General features: G+C 35.2%; 1 protein-coding gene across 1 annotated transcript; it reads right to left on the reverse strand.

The window, feature by feature from the left end:
- Positions 1–3,565: 3,565 nt before the first annotated feature.
- bmal2 (basic helix-loop-helix ARNT like 2) lies at positions 3,566–25,023 on the reverse strand. The gene is made up of 18 exons (XM_052582405.1): positions 24,849–25,023; positions 24,627–24,721; positions 16,998–17,127; positions 15,751–15,804; positions 15,610–15,651; positions 15,260–15,417; positions 15,014–15,093; positions 14,722–14,814; positions 14,095–14,212; positions 13,151–13,297; positions 12,229–12,469; positions 11,065–11,171; positions 10,396–10,546; positions 10,183–10,250; positions 9,417–9,534; positions 8,683–8,773; positions 8,484–8,583; positions 3,566–8,100 (listed from the first exon to the last, which is right to left on the reverse strand). Exons 1-18 carry the CDS (start codon positions 24,971–24,973, stop codon positions 7,949–7,951), a joined length of 2,070 nt encoding a protein of 689 aa, XP_052438365.1. The 5' UTR covers positions 24,974–25,023; the 3' UTR covers positions 3,566–7,948.
- Positions 25,024–25,624: the final 601 nt, after the last annotated feature.

Raw genomic sequence — 25,624 nt, forward strand, 5'->3', positions numbered from 1 at the left:
GAGCAATACCTTCGCCATTGGATGGTCAGTGAGCCATCTAATTAATATTCATTAGACGCTTTTCGCTATAGGAAGGCTGTCTAATTAACATTCACATTCAGCCTTCGCCATAGTACCATTAGTAGCGATAATTATGTTTGTTTGCGAACGTATGGTCATACTTGTGAGACATTACTTCACTTACAAATAGTGAAAAACATGTTAAAAACTAATTTGGAACACTGCTCGTCATAAATCAGCCAAATAGTGTTTGATATGTTGATATATGTGTGAGGGTTAGTTTTAGGTAAAATAATGTATATACATTTATATAATGTATATATACAAAAATTAACCAGATATTGTATTAAAACTTTTTTGTCTACTATGAGATCAAAATTAATATAGTGAATCCAACATTATTCTGCTCAGACCTTTTTATTTGCCTGTCGTTTAGTCTTTTTTAATCTAGAACAACACACTACTGTCACCAAACCTATATCTTTATGTCAAAACTGAGGTGTTAATCTGAAGTGAGTTGGCACCGATTTACTACAGAGGATTCATTGGTGAGCAAGTGTTGTAATGCTAAATTTCTCTACATCTTTTATGGGCTGAGGGTGAGAAAACAGCCATGAGAGAAAATTAATTTGTGAGTATATATTGCCCTCTAGTGGCGCAATCCAGAATCACATAAACGAACTGCATTTTTAATTCCATAATAAAAAACAACAGTCAGATTAGAGCAGCTATAGACACTTACCTGCATGATTCAAGCATCTCTGAGCGTGTGATGGCTCCATCTTTGTCTTCTCCACCGTCATGCCCTCAATCAACATATTGATAGCGGTCACATATTCTATGATATTTAACTCCATCCAGTTAAATGGCAATCATATCACACTTTTTATACAAATAGTAAAAATTTCTTAAATAAAAATAAATAAATAAGATATTATAGGTATTATTCAAAATGCAGAAATGATTGATTACATTTGATTAATACTTTCCAAAGATGTAAACCAGGCATGGTTAACCTTATAGTAGGCTATAGTATTCAAAACTGATTACTGTCAGACTTTCAAAATTAAGTAATTTAGTTACATGTAAGTTGCTTCCAAACAATGTACTGTAATATAGTCTAGTCTAGTCTACTCTACTGTACTTTACTTCACTAAAAATCTGCTCTTTTCCCACAGTTCCACTGCAGAAGTGACATCTAAACTCATGGAGGGAGATCATTCGACTGGGACATTCATTCGGAAACTTTCTGCCAGACACCAGCACAAAAGTTGACACATTCAAAAAAATTTTTTGAATTATTATTGCTAGTATTATTTTCTGAAGAGGTTTTTATAAAGATGAAAATGTTTTAGTGTAGTTTAAAACTGATATCACTCAATTATTTTCTCATCTTAAACCATTGATAAATATTAACTGACCTTTAGGTTTTTAGCATTGTAATATAGATTTTGTATAGAGCCAAATAAAACTATATTTTTGTTTGATATACATAAATCAACATGAAATACACATGAATCATTAATTCAACGAGTTTCCTTGAAATTATTATTTGTAAAATGTACTATTGCACTAATGCATTTTTGACAGTTTTCTCTTAATAACCATGAACCAGGTAATTAATTTCTAAAAATGTGTAATACTAATTAATACTGGTAGCTATTAATAAACACTTGATAACTGAAAGAAGTCAGTATTTTATGATCATTTTTAGAACAGTTACATCATGAATGATTATTTAAAAAAGGGCAATGTTCTTATAATTCACATCATGAAATGAAATCTTCCAGGAAAAAGACTACAGTAACAGGTCAAATAATAATAATAAAAAATACTCAAATAAGCAGATGACTTACTTATGCTGAGATAGAGTTTATATGGTTTTACAGTTACGGTTGGCATTTTATGGTCTATAATAAAATTCTTCATTATGGCATGACCCTTTCTTGACCCCATGTATGGCTATAATTACTCTCCAATAATTAAGACCCAGAATGAAGAGGTTTGTTTTGCACAAAGCATCTATCAGATGACACGTAACCAAGATTATGTATTCTATTTTTACTACCCGCTTCACTAAAGCCCATCTGTAGTCATAATAGTCACCAAATCAATATTTTGTAAACTCACCTGAACCACTTATAAAGCTCAGTGACGTATGTACCACCTTTTCTGCAAGGTAAAGTTGCAGCTTGTCCCATCTTCATCAGAGCAAAAAAAAACAACAACAACAACAACGGCAGAGATGCAGCTGAGTGACACAAATTAAAGACACATGAGTGACACTCGGATCTTCTCCAGGACTCTATATATTATATAAATTGACAGTTGCAGCTCAGTATTTCCCCTTTGAAGTTTAAAAAATGTGTCAGTTGCTTGTGAGCTGACTTGTTCTGGTGACCTAGTAAAAGCCATTTTGTGCATGCAGCTGAGAAAGCTTGTGAATATTCTCAGAAATGTGAATGAGGACACGAAAACCATCAAAGGCTTGCCCGGAAGACTGTGGTTTAGCTAGATTCATCATTTGAGTCAGCATTGGTCTCACTCCTGATTTAACCACTGAATGCACTCAACAGCTTAAACAAGCAGTGTAAAGGTGAAAGGTTAAGCTTTATTGACATCGAATTGGAATGACAGGAAGAGGAATTTAATGTCATTGAAAGAATTTTAAGAACTTCATTAATCAACAGGTTCTGGTCCATTTTTTATTGGTTATGGCTATTTATAGGCTGATAATATAATAAGAATTGTACATATTTGTAATTTATATTTAATTATATGTATAAAAATGTTGATTTTAGCAGTGGAAAATGTATGTTTGCATCAAAATGTATGTAATATTGTAAGCAAGTATTAACACGATTCAAATAATAAATCAAATGCCACTGCAAAAATGCTCAAAAACTAAAATAAAATGAGCAAAAAAGCTAAGATTAACAATTAAATGTTTAAATGTAAAATCATTTTAATGCATGATTTTATGAAGCATACTTTCTGGAGCATCCAAATAGATTTTTGTAAACAAATTTTATTAAAACATTTCAATGAGGGGATGAAAATTGTTTCAGCATTTACATTTTGTTAGGACACACGCATGCACACAGAGATAAAACTACATTCAAGATTGGTTAAAAAAAAATATATATATGTAAATGCTCTTATGCTCACCAAGGTTTGCATTTGATACAATAATACTTACAAAACTTGTAATATTGCTAAATATTATTGAATTTAAAATGCTAATTCTAATTGCTTATATTATAAAAAGTAATTTATACTTGTGATGGAAAAGCTACATTTTCAGCAGCCATAACTCCAATCTTCAGTTTCATATGGTCCTCTCAAAAATCACTCTAATATAGCGATTTGGCGCAAAAGAAACATTTCTTATTGTTATCAATATATAAAAATGTGCTGCTCATTATTTTGTGTACTTTGATGCATTTCATTTAGTGTTCTTTAATGAATAGAAAGTTCTAAGGAACATTTATTTATAAACCTAAATTATGTGTAACATCATAAATGTTACATTTGTATGCTGACACATGACAGACCAACACAGATGTACAGGAAACTAATGTTGTTTATTTAAGAATCTTTTTACATGTCAGCCTGGAGAGACAGATTCTCTGCTACTAACCAGACCTGTTGACAGCAGCAGCGATGGTGTCATACAAATTCTTAATAACAAACCGAGGAGGAGAAGAAAGCAAAAGATGAAAAGGGGGTCTGCCTGGACAAGACCCCTCGTTCCATAACAGCCTTGATCAGAGGCTCAGAGAGAGCGATGAGGAGGTGCACGCATGCAGATCTGGAGGCTGACCCAACGGAGATGTTCACATCTTCAGCATATCCAAACCACTTTCATCACACACTCAAGACAGACAGAAACAAAGGGAAACAGAACAACGAGCAAGTCTTTGTCTGTCTTATAAGGCAAAAACCTTTATCCAATACCCTTAGATAGCTAACAGAACAACAAAAAGGTAGTAAAGAAAAGCAAAGGATAGACAAAAGGCATGCATGAATGAATATAACTATCAATATAAAATCAAGTAATTCTTAGGCTACACATAGTGAGAGAGCTGAAATTAGGACAAAAGCGACAGAAGAAAAGGTTGGCGGTTCTAACCTATGTACAGTACTTAGATTTCTGCCAAGTGCATCTGCAGAACGACACTCCAAACAGAACACAGTCTTATTAAAGGAATAGTTCACACAAAAATGAAAAATGTAGTCACCATCAGGCAATCCAGGATGTAAATACGTTTGTTTCTTCATCTGAACATATTTGGAGAAATTTTGCATTACGTCACTTGCTTGTGAATGGATCCTCTGCAGTGAATGGGTGCCGTCAGAATGAGAGTCCAAACAGCTGATAAAAACATCACAACCCACAAGTATGTCTCACAACTCCAGTCTATCAAATTAATGTCTTTTGTGAAGTAAAAAGCTATGCATTTGTAATAACTCAAAGTCCTCTATTCATAATACTGTTCTCTCCAGTGGAAAAAGTTGTCTCATCTGAATCAGGAGAGAAATATGCACACCTCTTACACGCGAGGACAGTCCAAACCAAATATACTTGTGGATTTTAATGGGAGAGATCAACTATAGAGGAAGTGTTACAATGGATTATGGACTTGTATTTAGGTCAGAAGCAACAGTTTTAGGTTAAAACACCTTAAAGATGAATTTGTTTCTTCCAAACACGCATGTGGATTATTATGATGTATTTATCAGCTGATGGCATCCATTCACTGCAGAGGATCCATTTTCATTTTTGGGTGAACTGTTAGTTTAAAAAAAACAGTGAAGCTGTGGGGGAGTGGGAAACACAATATAAATCACAATTTTGTCTTTTAGGACAAGCCTGCAGTTATGGCACAGAGCATTGCTTGTACATTGGGGCCAAACAAAGCAGCTCTTCCCGTGCAAAATTCCTAACTGGTCATCTTACCAGAATAGTGATTTGCTAACACATCTAACCACCTGTGTGTGACAAACAATTACAGCTGATCCCATGAAATGTCAGTCAGGTTTAAGGAAATGCCCCATTTATATTCCTGGGTAATGCGTTACGTTTGCAAAGCCAAGCGTTGGATGGACAATGGGATGTGGCAAGATATAAGTCATGGCTTATATTCACACTAAAGATGTGCACACCACCTAGCAGTATTTCATTTCAGTTGGACTGGGTGGGTGGCTTCCTCCCTTCAAGTAAGCTCCTGGCAGCATGTGACAGAGTACACACTACACAATGATATGAAGACATTTTTTTTTTAAAAAGCAGCTCACAGAATTATAGATCATCTGACAGCACAGGGCAGCTGAGCGTTAAGGGTACTTGAAATATGTCTGCGGTCAAATTGCTTTGGTATAATCGGTCAGAATCAGCCGTTTCCATCATGCAAGGCCATGAGACTCCTGTGGCACATGTGCACCATCACAGTAAAGCAGTTCAATACACTGATCGTCTGAATGAAAGGTCACCAGTACGAAGGGAAGCAAATTTCACAAATTATGTGCATATGTGCAAAATCAGATACAAAGTGAAATGTGAATTCATAGAGGTGAACGATTACCCAGGGGAATCAAATTGAATTTGAGAAATTTAGAAAAGGAAGAGCGAATCAGTATCCTAAGGACATGCACACACAATAAGACCTCAAATGTAATATACAAAATAGGGAATATAATAATAAATGGCATTTGATAGCATCATTTTAACAGCCCACAAAGATCATCTGCCCAAAAAGAGGTGTCATGTTTCTGAGCTTGTAGCCCTCTGTGAAAACAGGCTCAAAACAGCAGACATTGTCTTTGATTTTTCCATTTAAAACTACTAAAACATTGTAAAAAAAAAAAAATGTTCTTAGGTCTCTTGTCTTCAGTTAAAGTAATAGTTCAGCCAAAAATGGAAATTCCAGCATTGCTTTCAAAACCTGTATGGTTTTCTTTCTTCCTTATGACTAGAATGCACTACCTGACTTTTAAAACCAGATTTCCATACACTTGTGAACTCATAGACTTAACTGTAGATGACACACTAATAGACTTCATAGTCATTTCAAACACAACAAACGCACTAAGAAATGTGCCTTGTTGCTAGGAGATATGAGACAAATGAAAACATGCATAATATCTTCCGACTGAATGGAATCATAGTCTGAAGCTAGAAAATCTGAATCTGTGCCCAGCATTCAACGTGATTTTCTGTGAATCCGTAAAAGCGGCATGCTGGCTCTGACTTTTGGCAACTAGCATCGACTCCTCCAGACAGGGCAAACATCTTGTAAGTGTATTCTAGACTTTGGATAAAATGCAATATTGCATTAATTAAATTGGAGATCTATGAAGGGATAAGTTGGACTTGGAATATAGCGAACAAATCTTATGAATTACTTCTGTGGTGCTTTTTATAGTCCTTATTGAAGCTTGGTCATGGTCACCATTAACTTTCATTACATGGAAAAGAGCAGAGTAAACATGCTTCTAAATATCTCCATTTGTGTTCCATGAAAGAAAATCATACAGGTTTGTAAAGACATTAGGGTGAGTAAACGATAAACATTTTGTCCATTTTTTTATACCTTTAAAAGCGGGTTACTATCATGACTTCATGGCTGGACTTACATTAAATATCTTCTTGAAGCAGGAGGAATGTGAAAAAACATATCGACTGTTACCCTGCTGATTTTGTTAGTATTTTGAAGTGGAGTAGAAATTAGGTTATTCCCATAAATGAAATTAAGGAATATAATTCCGAAATATAGAGTTTAAACAACAATCATCTTCTTAATCTTGATCACGTTGAGCATGTTATAGCTCTTTGCACATAACTAAACAAGAAGAACAAATGAATGAATGAAGCCCTGTAGAAGTCTTAAACACCACATTCACACAAGTGTCTAAAAAGCAGTTCTTTGCTGATCCGCTTAAGGATTTTGACAAGGGGTTTTGATGATCTGCTCCCTGAGAGACCCTACCCTTATTAGATTCCAATCTCCATTTTACCTGTTTCCCCATCTCCATCAAGACCAGATTTCAGAACAGCAGAACTAGCACATCTAACTAATGGGGCAACAACCAAGAACATTGTCCGAGTCCCTGTAAATTTTAGTGATGGGCCTCTTTTTAGAAAAGCATAGCCCTGGCAGGACAGACGAAGGTCTGAGGGAAAAGTAGACATTCACACACGTTTGTAGACTAGAGAGGAAAAAACAAATGTCAGGCCTAACGGTGATCCTCAATTTTCAGATTTTTCCAGTCTTTTCAAGTAGTTCTGTTTGACAAATGACCACAAGCGCTAACCAATACCCCTCCCCGTTGTTCCACTCGTTCATAAAAAAAAACAACAAAAAAAAAACATTGATTTCAAGATAATTTCTGCTCTAAAAGGGTAAAATAACTACCAGGCTTCCTTTGCCAAAGGAATCCCATGACGTTTTTATAAAACAATTTAGTCCAGCTTTGCTTCAAAAGCATCAGTTCAAGTGTTGATTGACTAATGAAACAGTTTTGAAATCCTTACGCCACTGGATCACAGTGGACCATTTGGGTTCTTGCCTTATGGCTTGGCTGAGGCATGGCAAACATGGCAAAACAGGCCAAGAACGTCTCTCCATTCTGATCCATGCCAAGGGGCAGAAGTGACCTCAGAGCTGAGGTGAAGAAATGCACACCAGACCACATAAAACCTGGTCCTGTTGCTTAAGGTACTCAGCATAAGGTACTCAGAGAGACCCCCGTCCCGTTTGGTTCTCCTTCACCAAGGGCAGCCATCAGATAACCTGCCATGCAGCTTGTCCATACACATTAAAAAGACACTAATAAATTAAAAACAAGTCAAAGAATTCTCGAAGGCTTGCTGCCACATGAAAATCAATGGATGGTTCATTTTAAAAAGCTCCAGATAAGATGGGTCTTAAAAAAACTGGAGCTGTGTTCACAGAGACCAGTGCATCTCGTCAAAGTCCACGGCCTCACCCAGGTTAGCATCGGTCTCCAGTAAGCTCATAATGACCGCCATGGCTGCCTCGTCAGTGCTCAGAGCGCCTAACCCAGGAACCCCCTCCAGATCCAACTGAGAGCTCCCCTCTGGAGGACAGGAGCACAGGCGAAGCAAAACATCTTTAGTTCAGTTTAAAATATTCTAATATTACAGAACAAGAAAATATACATTTTATTTTTAATCAACAGAATTTGTCATCATGATATTTATCATAATTTACTAATACAATTTTAAGTATACTTTTTATTTCAAATTATTATTATTAGCAATAACGTATCATGAAATTAAAAAAAAATTATAATAATTGTGAACACAAATTTGTCATGAAAATCATGTCACAATGCAAAAAGTCTTACATTTTCCACACAAAACACAAAACCTTTTCTCCTGGAAAAACCTAGACACATGCTTGACAAGCTAGTATCTTAAGTACCACATGGCCAATGTAATATAATAATGTGACATCTACCCATCAGACTTTCTCCCGCGGTGAAGGCCCCACCCCTCGCTTCCTCCTCTGAGCTTGATTTGCCAGGCATCTCCACATCTGTCGCTTCTCCATTTGGCACCTTAAAGCATGTGAAGTACTAAAGCGTTAGAACACAAGAAACCACAAAACTTGTATGTTAACTTCTAAACAGACAGACACATTTGTCTGACAGTCTCACATTGCTGCTGGCCTGAGCAAGGGCCAGTGGAGACTTGTCTTGCAGTAAACTGAATGGACTTGTATTGCCGCTGGATGGTGAGGAGTTCATCCTTAAGAAAACAGCATGACATCAGAATTCAAAGATCTTTTTTTAGGGAGGTGCAAAATTGCATATTTAAAAAAAATCAATCAGTCCCTAATTGACAAAGTTTCCAAGAATCTTTTGCACTGCTGCTGACAAAATAAATATATTATGTATAGTGCTTCATACAATTAAGTGTGATTAATCAAATCCAAAAGAAAAGTTTTTGTTTGCATAATATGTGTTTGTTTTGTTTACACATATGTATATAATATACACACAAACACAAGCAAATACATGCATATCTTTTGAAAATGTTTACATGTAGTAACATGTCTATATTTATATTCAGAATCTTTATTATAAATAAAAATATTTAATATATATACAACGTATTTTTCTGAAATATATACACATGCATGTGTGTGTATTTATATATAGATAATAAATACACACAGTACACACTCATATATTAAGTTTAAGTGCGATTGTTTAAAACTAATTATGTACTTATATTTGTAAAAAAAAATTAACTACTCAACATCATTATTTAACTTGTCGATTGAAGAACGACAAGCTTACCAAACAACCCTAAATCACCTTCATTTTCATCGCTTGTAATACTTCACTGCAAATTTAATAATAGAAAGGAAGCTACATAATTGGTTTACCTATTATAGTCCATTATCTCATTAGCAATTTGGGTCCCTATGCACCCAGCGTAAATCATGCCTGATGCACTGGAGATCCCTGGGATGATTGGAACTTGTTGGGACTTCTTGGCATCATCTACAAAACAAAATGAACAGAACTACTATTGGACCTTAAGAGTTGGATATATTTAGAATTAATAATAACATAAGGTTCGCTAAACCAAAAAATTATGTCTTTCTGTTTGATATCCTTAGCAAGTGAACTCTGCGGCCAACTTTGTAATGTGTTTTTTGTGTCTTTTTTGTATATATCTAATCCTATTAGAAAACTGTTTTCATGGTTGTGCTTATATAATTATTTTCAAATCAATAGTAAAATCTGACAGTGATGATGAATTTCACATATTTTATCATTTTTGAGACAAATCATGCCAACCAAATTCAGGTGGTTCCAGCTAATGAAAAAAAAACCCACAAACCAAAACAAAACCAAACCATATCAAACAAAGAAACAAAAAGATACACAAACACAAAACTAAACAAATCCCCAAGCAAAACAAAAAACAAATCAAACAAAAGAAAACAAACAAAAAAACAAAACAAAGCAAAAGGTATATATTTTAGGAAGGTTGCCAACTTTTTATTAACTGGAGAGCTGGACTTGCATTTATATAGTTTCCTTCTCCTCTACACTGTATATGGTTTTACAATGCAATAATGCAAATTATAGGTTCACGCCTAGAAACAAAACATATTTACAACATTCACAGATCTTAGTACTCACCCTCCGAGGCCTTGGAACTGCTAGGCTGCTCAGATTTATCCCCTGATCCACCTGGATTACTTTTACCGCTGAGTCAGGCGGAAAAAGAGTCGAGAAATAATTGGTTATCTCATTGATCACAGAATTTGGACGTGACAGGTTGAATCATGAATTGTTATGCATTAATAGGAAAAACGGCCTGTTAGAAAAACCAATTGAAATGCTGGTACTTACGATATTACGGTGTTGGTCGACACTATGTATTCTATTTCTTTGGTCCAGGGATTTATAAAACTAAACCACTGACTTTGTAAGGTGACAAAAGAGCCATATTTCGTTTTAAACTTATAGCAGTTTGTCTCAATCTTCTCTTTACTCCTCAGCACTGTGAAAAGAGGCGACCGAAATGACACATTAAAGGAAGTGCAACCAAAAATAAAACTGTAATTTGCTCATAAAACCAGTCATTCCAATCCCATATTATGTTTTGTATTTGGCACAATATAGCTTGACAGACACTTGTTCACGGTCATTAGATGGAAGAGTAACACTTTTCTTCTAATCTTTTTTTCCATGGAAGAAAGAAACTTATAAAGCATTGGAATGTGTAAACAAAGATAAACAAACAAAAGGTAATACATTTCACATTTAGTTAGTTGTAAATGCATGTAATCCAGTATTACACTCGGAGGCACTGCCCTCGTGTATCTGCCACTGAAAGCTGTTCTAATGTTCTTTAGAAGTAAGACTAATGATTAATGATGGATGATAAGGATTTGGCAACTCTTTTCCTTCTTTGTCCAAATGTTTTCGGCAATCTGCCCAGTTTCTTGGAAAATACTTTCAGGAAAACCTGTTTAGAGCTCTAGTGCTCCTAATGGTAAGGATCTGGATGCACGGTACCTTTTCGGTGTCTATCTGCCAAATGAGGCAGGTCGTCCAGATGGAAGTATTCATAGCAGGATGTGCCTAGCAGCTCCTGGGGTAAATAACCCAGAATAGTGGTGGCTCTGTGTGAGCAATATAAATAGAATTCAGTTTTTTTAAATCACATTTCTCACCATGAAACTTTAAAGGAGAAGTAACTTTTTAGAGACAACTCCCAGAGAAAGTGCCACAGTGTTTACACTAACAAAACATAACTCTTTTTATTTGAGCATCTAGGCTATCCTGACATGAAAAAAATTGGCTAAACCAATGCTGAGAGTTCGAGGCAAATCGGCATGCCGGACCAAAAGCAGATGCCAAGAGTGTTTAAAAAACCAAACGTTTTAAAGCAGTCATTATATTTGGTACCTCATAAATAACACAAGGATTATTATAGGATAATTATTATAGAACATTCTGTAAATAATTGTATATAATTTCACATAGTTTACTATTATGTTAATTACTGCCCAAAATTAAATCTCAACATTTCAAAAATATTGTATATAATTACTTTTATTAAAAGGGTGCACGTAAGTGGTGCACAGGTGTACACTAACTTTTTATGTTTAATATAGTAATATCATCTCACTTTATTATTTTCTTTATTATATCATATTAAAAGCGTGCATTATTATTATTTTATTTCATTTATATTTTTGTAGTTATATTTAATGGGTCACACTATGTGCAGTGCGAGTACCAAACCAAATCTACAGGTCCTCTCATGAGAACCAGACTTATGTGCACCCATTTATTAATTTTTAGATTTGATAGTCATTTTTATATAATTTATATAGACTACTAAAACCAATTTAAGTTAATTACTCCCCAACAGACACTTAATACTGACAAAGTTAGTGAACTATTATATGAATAACAAATACCTAAAAGTTGTCTCCTCTTAACAAGAAGGAAACTAAATTCAAGTTTTAAAAAGAAAAAGCATGCTGCCCTCTAGTGAGAATGAAGTGCCCATTTACAGTCCACTTTCTACAGAACATACCAGACAAGGGAAAGTTATGTGGGTAATTACATACTGTGGAGCTAGTTTGCACAGATGACTATGATTAGGCACACAAACAACTGCCAGTCACAAAAATTCACATTTATTTATTCCCAAAACAAGAGTAAATTTACCGTTGATCCACAAAGGTGAATTTGCCATCCATGGCGTAGCGGGTGACAAATTCAGTAGGCTTGACCTTGATCTCTCCGTTGGCCTGTGGGAGGGTGTGGGGGTGCACGCGGCCCACTGCTACCAGGCAGCTGAAGTGGGAGCTCTCTTTATCCGTCTCAGCCTCCCCCTCTGTGCCCAGCTGGCGCGTGGGCCAGGTGCGCATGTATCCCGTGCAGTGCACAGTGCAGTATCGCTGTGACTCTGTTGGGGCAGTCAACCAAAACAGAGTCAATTTACAGGTGAGCTGTGAGCCAAATGTCCCACCATATGTTGTTAAAGCGGAACACAAAGGTGCACGTTTCATTCCCTTTTGGATTTGCTCGATTTAATCTAAAAACGTGCCGTGACAAACATCTGACAAATGTTTTTTTTTTTTCAGTGTTGTGTCAAATGTAGAAAAGCTTAAATATAAGGAAAAACTAGGTTATAATGCATTGTTCAATGCATGTTCAATACATCAAAAAAAAAAAAGAAAAAAAACTAATGCATAAAAACCAATCCATGGCTTTGCAGGGTTGCCTGAATAACTAACTGTTCTGGGCAGTTTGGAAAACGACATGTTCACCAAGAAAAGAAATGTCAAAGCAAAAAGAAGAATAAATATTCAGAAGACGTCATTAACCTCAACATCTTGAACCTTTGGTTCTGAGCAATAAGAATGACATTGCCAGTCTGAAGCCAAGAATAATTAACCTTTATTTAACTTCTATCTTCTTTTTTTTTTCTAAATAGAAAAATCATAACAGACGGTGGATTTGATTGCATGAACAAGACTCTTCTGATTCACTTCATGTCATATTTAAAACTGGAAAACCGTCTTTAACAACTTAATTGTAAAAACTGGATGGGCTGCTGATGTATCCTGACTGAAATGCTACTGACCTTTCTTTTTTGAAGCCCCAGCTTGGAAGTCCCTCTCTTCTTTGACAGTAACTTTGTTGTACTTCATTCGGCAGAAAAATGAGCGCCGGGCTCCAGAGCAGAGCCGAGCTGCTCCGACAGGGAGCTCAGCCTGCACCTGCAATCCCGCTGCACATAAACTCCAGTTAGATTGGTTGAAAGAATGATTTTCCCAAAAACTCATATTTTGGTATTTACTCACCCTCATGTTGTATCAAATTTTTTTTACCAAAAGCAATCCTACGGCTTCAGAAAACTTCAAATACAGCATATGAGTCATATGGACTACTTTTGGTCTGCTTTATGCCAGGAAACAGGTTTGAAAGTCTGGGTTTGGTAAAGATTCTATTTTAAAGAAATTCATACTTTTTAGTGATCAAATGTGACAGTTAAGATATTTATGTTACGAAATATTTGAATGCTGAATTCTTTTGATCATTCTATCAATCAAAAATGGTGTTCACCGAAATATTAAGCAGAAGCACTGCTGTCAACATTGTTAATTTAGATAAACATTATATGACCCCCAAATCAGCATATTAGAATTATTTCTGAAGTTTCATGTGAAACTCACGACTGGAGTAATGGCTGCGCAAAGTTTGCCTTTGCCACCACAGGAATAAATTACATTTTAAAATATATTTAAATAGAAATTACTCATTTAAACTGTAATAATCTTAAAGGAATATAACTGTTTTTACTGTATTTTTTTTTTTTACAAATAAATGTATCCTTGTTGGTCATAAGAGAATTCTTACTAACCCCAAATTTTGAATGATGGTGTTTAATATTCTGTATATTTATTAAGCAGAGTTGAATATAACTTGCATCCAACAGACATAAAACTGTATACGCATTTCAGAAAAGCATTCAGGAAACACACTCAAACTTAACACAACCATTTATTACGGTCAAAGTATGTTTACTTTTGGCGTCTATGAGGCGCTCCCGCGGGTAGAGTTCAGAGGCAGACAGCTGTTCCTTCACTTTACCAATGTCCTTAGGATGAACATAATCAAACAGGCTCTGTCCAATTAACTCCGTCTGGGGAGAAAAACATTCAAATGAGCCATGATTTCACTAATCCATTTTGCCAAGAGGTCAGATCATAAACCTAGTTGTTTATCATCAGATGAACAAATGCAGTTTTCATATATATATAAAATTTGTAAGCATTTTTCAGGAATTCTTGAGATTAAGCATATTCTTTTCCAAAACTGAACTGATGTCTATAAAACTAATGTCCTTTAAGAATGATATTGGCAGTTAATAGTACGCTTTTGAGGTCATAAGAAACAAACACGCTAGTATGTCTAAACATTTAACTGTTCATGTATTTTATGAGTGGTTTTAAAAAAAGGCATTTGTTTACCTGCTGACTTTGATGACTACACTATGATTCTATGATGTGGAAAATGGCAAAAAATAAAGGATGAGTACATGTGACTAATTTTTTGTCTTGTAGTGGTAATGTACATCTTTTCATAATTATAGCACTTATTTTATTTTTTAAAAAGTTTATAAAGTATATATATATATTTGAACTGTTCTACCCGACTGTAATTCAGTGTTTTCGAAACAGATTCTGAGACAAAGACTATCTTCCCACGGTCACAGCCAACCACAAAGAGAAATCCATCTGCAGCCTGGACAAGAGATAGAGATAGAAAGAGATCATTTAGGGTTGATGTTGTAATTTCACAACCGCAAACAGTCAAAATGCCCTGTTTAAACAAAAGCTATTTCTGGAGCCTTTTCCACCCACATAATCAATAATTTGCAGTGATAATTCTTCTGCCGTTACAAATAGCTTTAAGACATGGTTCTATAAACTGTAGGATTTACCCTTAAGACAAGGTGTTTGAGCTCATCGTCTGGGAGGAATGCAGGCTTGTAATTGGCTTCTGCAAACGAGCTGGTTGCTCCTGAAAAACAGGCACTCCATTACCCCACATACATTCAAGAACATCCATCACTGTTTGCTCTGCTTTAATTATGTGTTTGTTCTGCTTTAATTAGGTATTCATGAAGGAAAATACATTTTTTCAAGCTCAATATTAGTTTTTGTGTTCGCTGGACTACTGTAGGTACCTTTGAGTGATTTGAGGTGCTGGACAGCCATTCGTAACACAGTGAGTTTGTCAAGCTTGCGGGACATGGGGTTACAGGTGGGAATCATCGCTGCCAACTCATCTATCAAGTTATTCATCTTATCTCGCCGCCGTTTCTCGATCTGACTGTGAGGTTCTCTACAAGATGAGATTTGTGTTGTAAATACCACTGAACTTCACTAAGTTAAAATATTACCACATTTAAGTGTACGTCATTTTTAGTGTTTGAATTTCAATGACAGTGGAAACTTAACTAAATAACAATAATAATAATAACTTTGAAAAGGTGGATAAAATAAATAAAATAATGATAACAAATGTGATAAGTACCTGACACATTTAATTTTTAATTGCTGGTCATCTCCTTCCGATCTAAGAAACATGATAATAAAAGAGATACAAGTGTTAAAAATAACGATTAAAACTGTAGATCAAGGTGAGCCATATTGAGTTTCGTAATGGGCTTAGTACCTTCCCTGATCGTCCTCCATATCCTCCTCTAGATTTGAAGCAGATTTTGTTTCCCTGGAAACAAAGTTGTGAGATGATTAAAGTGACTCATGAAATGCTGCAGTGAATCTAAAGAGGACAGTAAACACAGACCACGCACTTCCTCTCCCAATGCATCTCGACTCATTCAGAAAAGCAGGACAGGGGTTAACGGTTCAAACAAGAGGATATTAGTCATCAGCTATAGCAAATCGGCTATAAAATCCAAATATCCAATATTAATGCATTGCATTCTCACACGCACACACATACTTTTTCAAGAAACTAGGGCTGGGCGGTATGAGGACATGCTACATATATATAGACATTTATGAAGGACTTTACTCGCAAAGAAACATGGAGTAATGAAAAAAACAAAGTGGCAAAGATATACGATTGTAGAACAACTATGTGATCTCATCAATACGAATTAAACCTATGCAGTCAATGTGACTTATCCAGGCAGCATTAAAAGGCAGAACAAACAGTACAGAACTACTATTTTTCATGTTTTGGTGGTTTGTGTCCATCAAGCTACGAATGAGAAAAGAAAGAGGAATCAAAAGGAGATTTGAGATAGAAATAGATTTACACTACAAAATGACACTACTATTTAAAAGCCACATTTATTACAGTAAAAACATTAATTGTGAAATATTACAAATTAAAATGACCGTTTTCTCTCTTATTATATCTTAAAATATAATTTACTCCTGTGATGGCAAAGCTGAATTTTCAGCAGTCATAATTCGATCTTCAGTGTGACATGATGCTTCAGAAATCATTCTAATATGCTGATTTGGTGCTCAAGAATTTCTTATTATGGTCAATACATTTTTGTAAAAGCCATCATACATTTTTCCAGGATTTCTTGAAGAAGTTCAAAAGAACAGTATTTATCTGAAATCTTTTGTGGACAAGTTTACAATATGAAAACAACATTTAAATCATTTAAGTAATTACTTTTTTATACAATTTAAAAAAAAAATTGTATTAAGATTTAAGCATTTAAATAACTAGATCTTTTTTTTTTTAAATAGGCATCGTCACACTTCTGTTCAATATACAAACAATTCTTCAAACCATTTTAATAAACCATTTGCAATCTTTAATTTCTTATTACGGTAAAAATACAATATTGTGATTTATACAGTAACTGTCATATTTTGTAAAAATGGCAGCCTCTACTAGTGACAAAAGTAAAAATGTAAAAATGTGGATATACTCACGGGTTGTCCATGCTGCCTTTCCGTTTCCTGGGCAGCTCCATGCCTGAGGCCATGCCGGTGGCTGAGGCGGGGGTCATCAAACCAGACAGAGAGACAGAGAGGCCCTGGGGTTCTCCCTCTAGTGAGTCTCCTGCCAATGGTGGGAGGGATTTATTATAGTGAATTTACAAAAAGACACATGCCAAAACACAACTATGTGCTACATATTGGAACCAGGGCACAGTGGAATAGATTTCATAACAGACATCAGAATCAGACCATCTGTAATCGGCGGATTTTTGTGTGAATTCAGAGTGACTTTTGGTCTGTGTGCGACAATAAACAGGACATTATTTAATCTTGTGAAAGTCATCTTAAAAGTGTAATATTAAAACCCAGAAACCCAGTTTGCACCTGGTTCTTAGAAAGAAAAGTTGACAGAGAACTACTTGCCACATCGAGGCTGGGCGACCATGAGTACAAAACAGACAATTGACTTCACCTCCACAAAAACGTGCATCACTCTTTCCTTCATGCACATCTATACACCTATTCAGACAAGGAGGAATATGCGAGTCTTTTTAAATACACAGTCTTTGACTTCCTGTACAAACAATGCTTTAAAACGAGAAGCATTTTATAGCTGTGTATCCATTTCTATTTACATAATATCCAGTCTCCATTATTGAGGACAGAACAGTACTGTCAAACACTAAAATCATGCATCTGTTGAGTTACAACAGCTTTAGCTTCTGGTTTTTGGCTTAAATCATTGCAGCATTTAGTCATCGCTGCAAATAAAAGCAAAGGACTCTGATTGAAGACATATTGTCAATTCAATTTCAGTTTTGGTTTCTATTTATCATAAAACCAAAAATACCTAGTGTTATCATTAAAAAAAAAAAAAAAAAAATATATATATATATATATATATCAACAATTAGCCCATGCTGAAGTAAAGCTATTGTGAATGCAAATAAATAAATCTTTCCACATATTATTATAATTACTATTATTATTATTATTGAAATAAGAATGAATAGACTATGTTGAAGTAAAGCCAGAATGTGAATGGAAAAAAAAAAAAAATCTCTTGACATAGTATTATTATTATTATAACACTGGAAAAAGAAAGATTATTTGGAATAACATCTAGTCCATGCTAAAGTAAAGCTACAATGTGAATGCACTGTGAATGCAAAAAAAGTGTTAATAATAATAAAATGCCACCCAATATTATAACAGTTATTATTAGTTCAACAATGACTGAAAAAAAGAAGAATTTTATTTTTATTATTATTAAAAACTAGCCCACATTTAGGGTAAATCTACAAAGTGAATGCAAAGAATAAAACAAAGCTCTTCACACAAGTGCGGTTCATCATGTTGCAGTTCAAATCACAATCACAGTATTTCTTGCACTAACTATAATATGAATTTTCTGAGCAAACTGTGCAGCTCTACCTGACACCTGGCAGACACATAATAGAGCTGTATTTGCCATCTGTTATTGCCATTGACCACCATAATCCATTCACAAATTCCCTGCAAGCAGAGCACCTTATTCATGAAGAGGCTTTAATGGTGCAGTCTGTTTTCCCGCCTGCTTCACCTGTTGCTTTAAGCCTCTAAGATCAACAGACACGTTCCACCTCATCAGGCCCTGAACTGCATCTGCGCGTCCTCCTCACACCGGCCATGTGTACACGTGCATGTACTTTGTGTGTGTGTGTGTGTGTTGTCACAGTGCCATCAGGTTCAGGCGACAATGGCACAAGCCAGGCCAAACACAGCTTGTGCCCCTGGCTCCTATATTTAACAGTGCTCTGCAGGCCCAGTGACCTAAATAGTTGTTAACAGATCGGCAACAACCTGATTTTTAATCCTGAGTGCTGGAGTGAAGATCTGCGGCGGGATTATTTGGTTTTACGAAGCCGATAGGAAGGCCGCACCCAACAGTGAAGAGCTCTGTCTTTCACTTGCTCATGATATTACCTGGACTTCACTGCATTGTGTGACGTCATTTGCACAAGAGAAAGGCCATTTCACTGGATCACTATTCATTTTCCAGAATGGATCATTCAAATGCATATATACATATGTATGCACATGCCTATGTACAATTATTTTCAATGTATACGACCTCAAAAAGAACACATCTATCATCAGCTTAACCGTACTTCTTAAAACAAATGCATTTTATGTGTAATTATACTCTTTAGATGTCATTAAAAGCAATACACACACATTGAAAAAATGCCTGAATAATTTACTGATTATCTGTCTAAATAACTTGGTCAATGCAAGCACTACTTGTCATCATGTAAAAAAATGATCACAAGGTGCGGTAAATATTCATGATACTTTGCATTGTTATTATAGAGCTGCACTAGAAACATGTCCAAACTCAATTTATTTACGTCAAACGTTGTGCAAGAACGTGACAAAAGTGTGTGAAAGTAGGTCAGTGAATCCACTTCGGTGTTTTTAGCTTTGGCACACTTTTGGCACCACACCTTGGTAGTATTTTACGTCTCACTGTTGAGCATTAAACGGTTAAACTAAATGTTGGACAAACAGGTAACCGAAGGGTTTAATTATAACTATGTTGACGTCACAAGTTTTTATGTCCCGTAAACTGAAAAGACCGGTTTTCTGTGATGTACTGAATGACCCTTGCAAATTCTCTCAATAAGTCAGCTCTATTGAAGTGAGGGAAGACGGATCTGCTGTAGCTTATTATACAATAAATATTTACTCGTTTGTTACACAAAAGCTTAAGAAAGAAGAGCTAGCTTACAATCATTCAGTCACTAAACAACAACAGGGTCATCAATACTTCGACAAAGCAGAGGGTCTGGTTTCAACCAGAATGGGTTTATTTTTCAATAATGACTGGCTCACTGTAGATTATTCCACTTATTAAATGGCTACTTACCAAAACAACTAAATAATGAATAAACAAAATAGATTAAATAAACAGACATCAAATACTGATATCAGCTAAAAAATATTTTTTGAGCACTCATTATATTGGGCAATTGACCAATCACAATCTATAGCTTATATTTAGCAAAATATAGTACATTTATTATGTCCACACTTATGCTGTTGATAACATGTGCAACTGACAAATGGTATAGTGCCTTATTAGAAAATTCACAGCAAATGATTGATGATGCAGATGAAAAACAATGTTAACTCTTCCCACAGTTAAATAAAACACTGGTGCGTTCCAATCACTAAAGCGTGAATGTCAATGACTAATGTCTAGGTTTAAAACCACAAATCATCCAGTTATAGCATCTTGGCATTGGATGGTGGATTTTCTGTTTGACGAAAGCAAAACACTGCAATAATGCCACAATAACATTCAATGCAAAGCAATTATGTGCATTTTTTTCAGACTTTTTCCTATTGATGTAGTTAAAATTACTCAGTTGCATGGTATGCTCTATTTTTCAGTTCAGTTTTAGACTTCGAGTTGCTTAAGAAATTTGTCTAAAATGTGAGAATCCGCAGACGTGACAAATGTCTAAAACAAAAAGTGAAAAAAGGCATTCAGTTCATACATTGCTTAATTTTTCGAACAAATACAAAACTGATTTAAAATAATTTTTAGCCTATTTTGATAATTAGGTAACTAACCGGTGGCTATAACAACTAGATAAGCTACAAAATTATGACACTCCTATTTAAAGATTTTTTTTTTCCATTTAAGAATAAAAGTATAACGTAGTTATATAAAAGCATCAATCTTCTTGACAAATATACTTTTAAATGTCTAATGGATCATCACAACAAATAGTCATCATTTACTTAATCAAAGTTTGCTTATATTTTATTCTAACACAACTAGCCATAAATGAAAGACAGAAGCATCAGATTTAGAAATTATTTTGATGTGGGTTTGTAATAAACTGGATAAGTAAATGGTAAGTTCTTTGAGCTTGATGCTGGCACTGCTTTATGCAAATCTCAAAGCTTACCAGGCATCTGGCCCTTCAACATAAAATACAAACATGCGAATGACAAAGAAACACCAATAAAAAAAAAATAGTGTACACAAATTTCACAAGGTACACATATCTTAATAGTTTCTCTGAAAACAGAGAATAATAAATGCTTAACATCTAAATAGCAAGATCAAAAAACAAACAAACTAAAAAAAATCTAATGTCTAGACATGAAGGCAACAGGAAACTGTCTCTTCGACAAGAGAGGAAGTCAAGACAAGCTGTAAAACTGACAGACAGAGTTGAGATGTGACAGTCAGAACATCATCAAAACAATCATTCTTAACTATTATATCCGAGATTTAAAGAGGTCTGAAAAGTGGTGCTTTAGAAGGAGACCTTGAACAAGACTTTCCTATTCAGTTGAATAAAAACACATTCTCAAAATAGCCTCACCATTCAAATCAGAGGAGCCTCTTTGGAGACCGTGACAAAGCGTATACGCAACACTTGGGCCTATGTGTGCAACACATCCACTAGACTGCAATCTTAAATTCTCTGCTGAATAATATTGCTTTTAACTGTACTTATGTGTCTGTTTGCACATATAAAAATAACACATTAAAATTCCTATAACATTTCTCAGAAACAAATGTACAGCTACTTTCAAATCGCTCTCCATTTCACACAATGCAGTCCTCAACATTTGATGATTTGAGATGTATAAGAACTCTTCCCAGTAGCTCGGGATCAGGTGTGCTAGCAACCCATCGTGCAACATATTTCATCAAATATATGCTGTAGCTATAGACAGGAAGTGGTCAGTCAAAGTATTGCTAAAAAATAGTGCAAAAGTGTCACAATAAACCCCACTTCTGCTGACCTACTTTTGATCAAATCTTCTCCTTTAACTTTACAGCCTTCATAGTCCTCACAAACAAGCGTGAACTTCTATTAAAACATTTTATGTATTCAGCTCAAGGAATCTAAGAAATGTTTTTAAAAGATTCAATACTTTTTAAAAGTAATGGATAACTAAATGTAAAGGAGTTTAATACACTTAGTTACACTGTGTATATACGCAATATATTATATTAATATAGAAAGTGTGTTAAATATGTTTAAAAACAATTTTAAAAAAATACAGGAGTGCAGGCAAAGTGATGCAATATGTAATGAAAAATATAACATGATATACTATAAAGTTCTAATATAATACAATATGATATATGGCTTTCCTTCAGTATGGTGCTAGAAACATTCACGCCATAATATAATAAAATGTAATGTAATATTATACTGTATTATAATATTATATAGCCCATAAGGATAAGGATTGAATGAGGAAATTTGTTGTTACAGGATGGCACAGATTCAGACTTTAAAATATTTAGTATATGCAAAGAATGATTCAATAAAATATTGGCTTTCAAACTGTAAATGTAGGAATAAAATCAGCTCATTCATTCCATTTTGCATCTCACTTTTTAATGACATTTTATCATTTTTATCTTCATTTATAAAAATATGTATAGTAATATCACTGAGGGAAGACTAGCATTAAATAATTAATAAACGAAGAAGGTATTAATATACAATGCTGTCTTCACCCTCCCCTGCACATAATTCTACCAGGACAATCTACCAGGACAAGTGCATTTTACTTATCAGCTTTGCCAGAATTTACCAGAAGCGTAGGATAGTAAATAATTGGCCTGAAAAAACACCCATCACCAAAATGACTGGAATCTGTAACTCAAAAGAACAGTTACCTAAGAGACATACTTTCCAGATGAGACCCTAAACTCCAGTCACGTTTTTCAGTGTTGGGGAAGGGAGGGGGAGTCGGTCACGAGAGGAACTGACAGCAGATTTAGGTTACACACTTCAGCCAGAATTAAGAGCACAAGTGCCCTATTACATTAAACAGCTTTGTTTCCGATTGTTTATAGCCAAGTTATGCAAAGGTTCACTGAGTTAGGCTGAAGAGAGAAAGCAACGCCTGATGAAGAGGAGGGTATCACAGCTCTGGCCTACAAGTGTGCCGAGTTTGACCTACATATTACACAACCGTCACGTTTCAAGAAAACAGACTAGATCAGGCAGCACTATGACCTCACAATGCTAATGATTCACATTTACGTCACAGGAGGCAGTTTCACTCATTAAAAATGAGACCGAATTCACTAGGGGAAAGGCATCTCTACTAGACAGTGTACTTGGGAACTCAAAACCCAATATATCTAACAAATATATTTTGAAAAATGTGACTTATTGCACAGTATACATAGTAAAACTCTCTGAAGTAGAACAGTATGAATGTTTCTTTGGGGCTTATGTAGGCTATTAACCCATTTATTAAAGAATTATCTAAATAAAAGATGATCAAAAGTCAGTATTATAGTTTTCTACACACTTTACTATATACTCTACTATAGCTCAAAACTAAAAACACCCGATTTACGACCGAATGACTCTTGTGAATCGAGTCAAAGCACTTATGATTCAATCACTTGGTTTACTAATGAATTAATTCGGCAAGTTTACAGAACTCGAAATTAGTAGTACTTAAACCAAAAACTGTTCAGGATAGTTGGCCATATGGCAATGTGTAAAAGACACACATCAGGACAGGAGTTGTGGTAGTCAACCAGTAAATAAAGAAATAACTTGATTAAACATCTTAAAATCACATTTTCAGTTTGTTTAATGTTTTTATACACAGTTGTGGCCAATAGCATTTAGGCTATGCCTCCTTTTAAATCAATAGACTACATTATTTCCTACTCTTTTGTGTGTGTTGAACAAAAATCTGAGGGCAATACAATAAAAAATAAAAATGTATATATATATATATATATATATATATATATATATATATATATATATATATATATATATATATATATATACACACATTATATACAATAAACAAATTTTAAAAAATTATATATATATATATATATATATATATTTATTTTTTTAACAAAAATAAAAGGTGGAGCAAAAGATGAATCACAAACAGAACAGTCAAGTTATATTCTTTATAATTTTGACCGTTATACTCAAACGTAAACACAACCGGTTAAATCATCGATTTAACGCATTTTTCGGATAAATTCTGATTATTTTATTATGATCATAGGTGGAGGTTAGGGGAAAAAAATATTTTTTTAAAGTACGCCATATGAAATATACAAAGTTTCCGAAAAAAAGAAAAAAAAAATCGACAGTAGCACGCAATACACACATGAAGACATTTCCCGTTATACACAAAAGGAAAAACAAAAACATTTAACGTAAAGACCTAGCATAGCCACAGCTGAGTGAATGTGACGGCAGCCAATCTGCCAAAGGCCTCGCCAAAATAACAAGAGCAAAGCATACTACATGTTAAAAACGCGAATATCAGTCACATTAGAACCAGAATAGGTGGTATAAATCTGCGTTAAAACTCAAAATGTGGCAGGGTGAGCAGTTTCGACGCGCCTCTGCTCGTGTTTGCAGGAGTTCGCTCTACTGAACTACTGACCTAGTTTCGCAGCGAACGCGAGTGTGCAAACCAATCAGCGGGGAACACCGAGAGCTCCCCTCTCCTCCGCCCGGCACTCAGCGCAATCTACACTAACTCTCTCCGCTTCAAGCGGACCCGGCTAGGCTGGACTAACTTGTATTGTTTTAAGCGGCGAGTTACCTGGCATTTCCCCCGTCGCTCCGTCACCGCCGCCAGCCGCTGTATTCCTCGCCGACATGGCTGGAGCCGGTACGCCGGGGCCCAGGACTCCGATGCTGCATGTGGAGAACGAAGGCGGTGGTAGTTATTTGCAAAGTGGGGAGAGAAAGAGGAGAGGTGAAGGCGGAGAGAGGGACAGCGAGGCCTTTATAATGTATTTATTTATTTATTTTTACAACTAACTAAATTGGGAGGGTGGACCGAGCGTAAAAACGTGCAAGGAGAGGACGCGATGGAATCAGAACAGTGGTTGAAATCCAGGGAAACGCGGAAGACGACGACAACGCACAATCTCCTCCTACCGTCATCAACACCGCCTTCTCTGCTGTCCGTTCCCTCACGTTACTAACCTAGTAAGTCACGCGATATGTTACGCAAGCCGAGAAAAATGCGGTCACGGATGCGATGGCGGTATGCGGTACTGAACGAGTGCCGGTCAGCCGTCTTTTCGATTGCAGCAATGTTAATTCAACATTTCGATTATTTTCTTGCACCATTATATATATTCAAACTAGAACTGAATGTACGTTAAGTAATAGGCTATATTGATGATTTGTTTGAAAGTAAATTATATCACAAAAAGCAGACCAAAAACTATTCCTATTCGAGTTGTTTAAAAGTGCCAAAATATTGGATCCTGTATTCCTAACATTCTTATTTGTCTGAAAAAAAAGAGTGTTAATAAATTTGTGTCAAGTAGCATAAAAATCATAACACTAAAATAAACCAGCGCATTTTATATTAAGTGTATGCATTAGGCCTATTTTATTTTATTAGTTTTGGCAATCCATTTAACTTGTTTATTTTTAAGTAAACTCATTATTGTACAAATGAAACAAATTTTACTGGTAGCCTTATGATTTTTGAATAAGCTTGTCAGTCAGACACTTAGGCTACTCTTTCATATTGTATCAGACTAAACTGAATTAGTAGGTAATCCTAGGTTTGATTGATTTTAT

This window comes from Carassius gibelio, chromosome B18 (assembly GCF_023724105.1).
Source record: "Carassius gibelio isolate Cgi1373 ecotype wild population from Czech Republic chromosome B18, carGib1.2-hapl.c, whole genome shotgun sequence".
Classification (NCBI taxonomy): Eukaryota; Metazoa; Chordata; class Actinopteri; order Cypriniformes; family Cyprinidae; genus Carassius; species Carassius gibelio.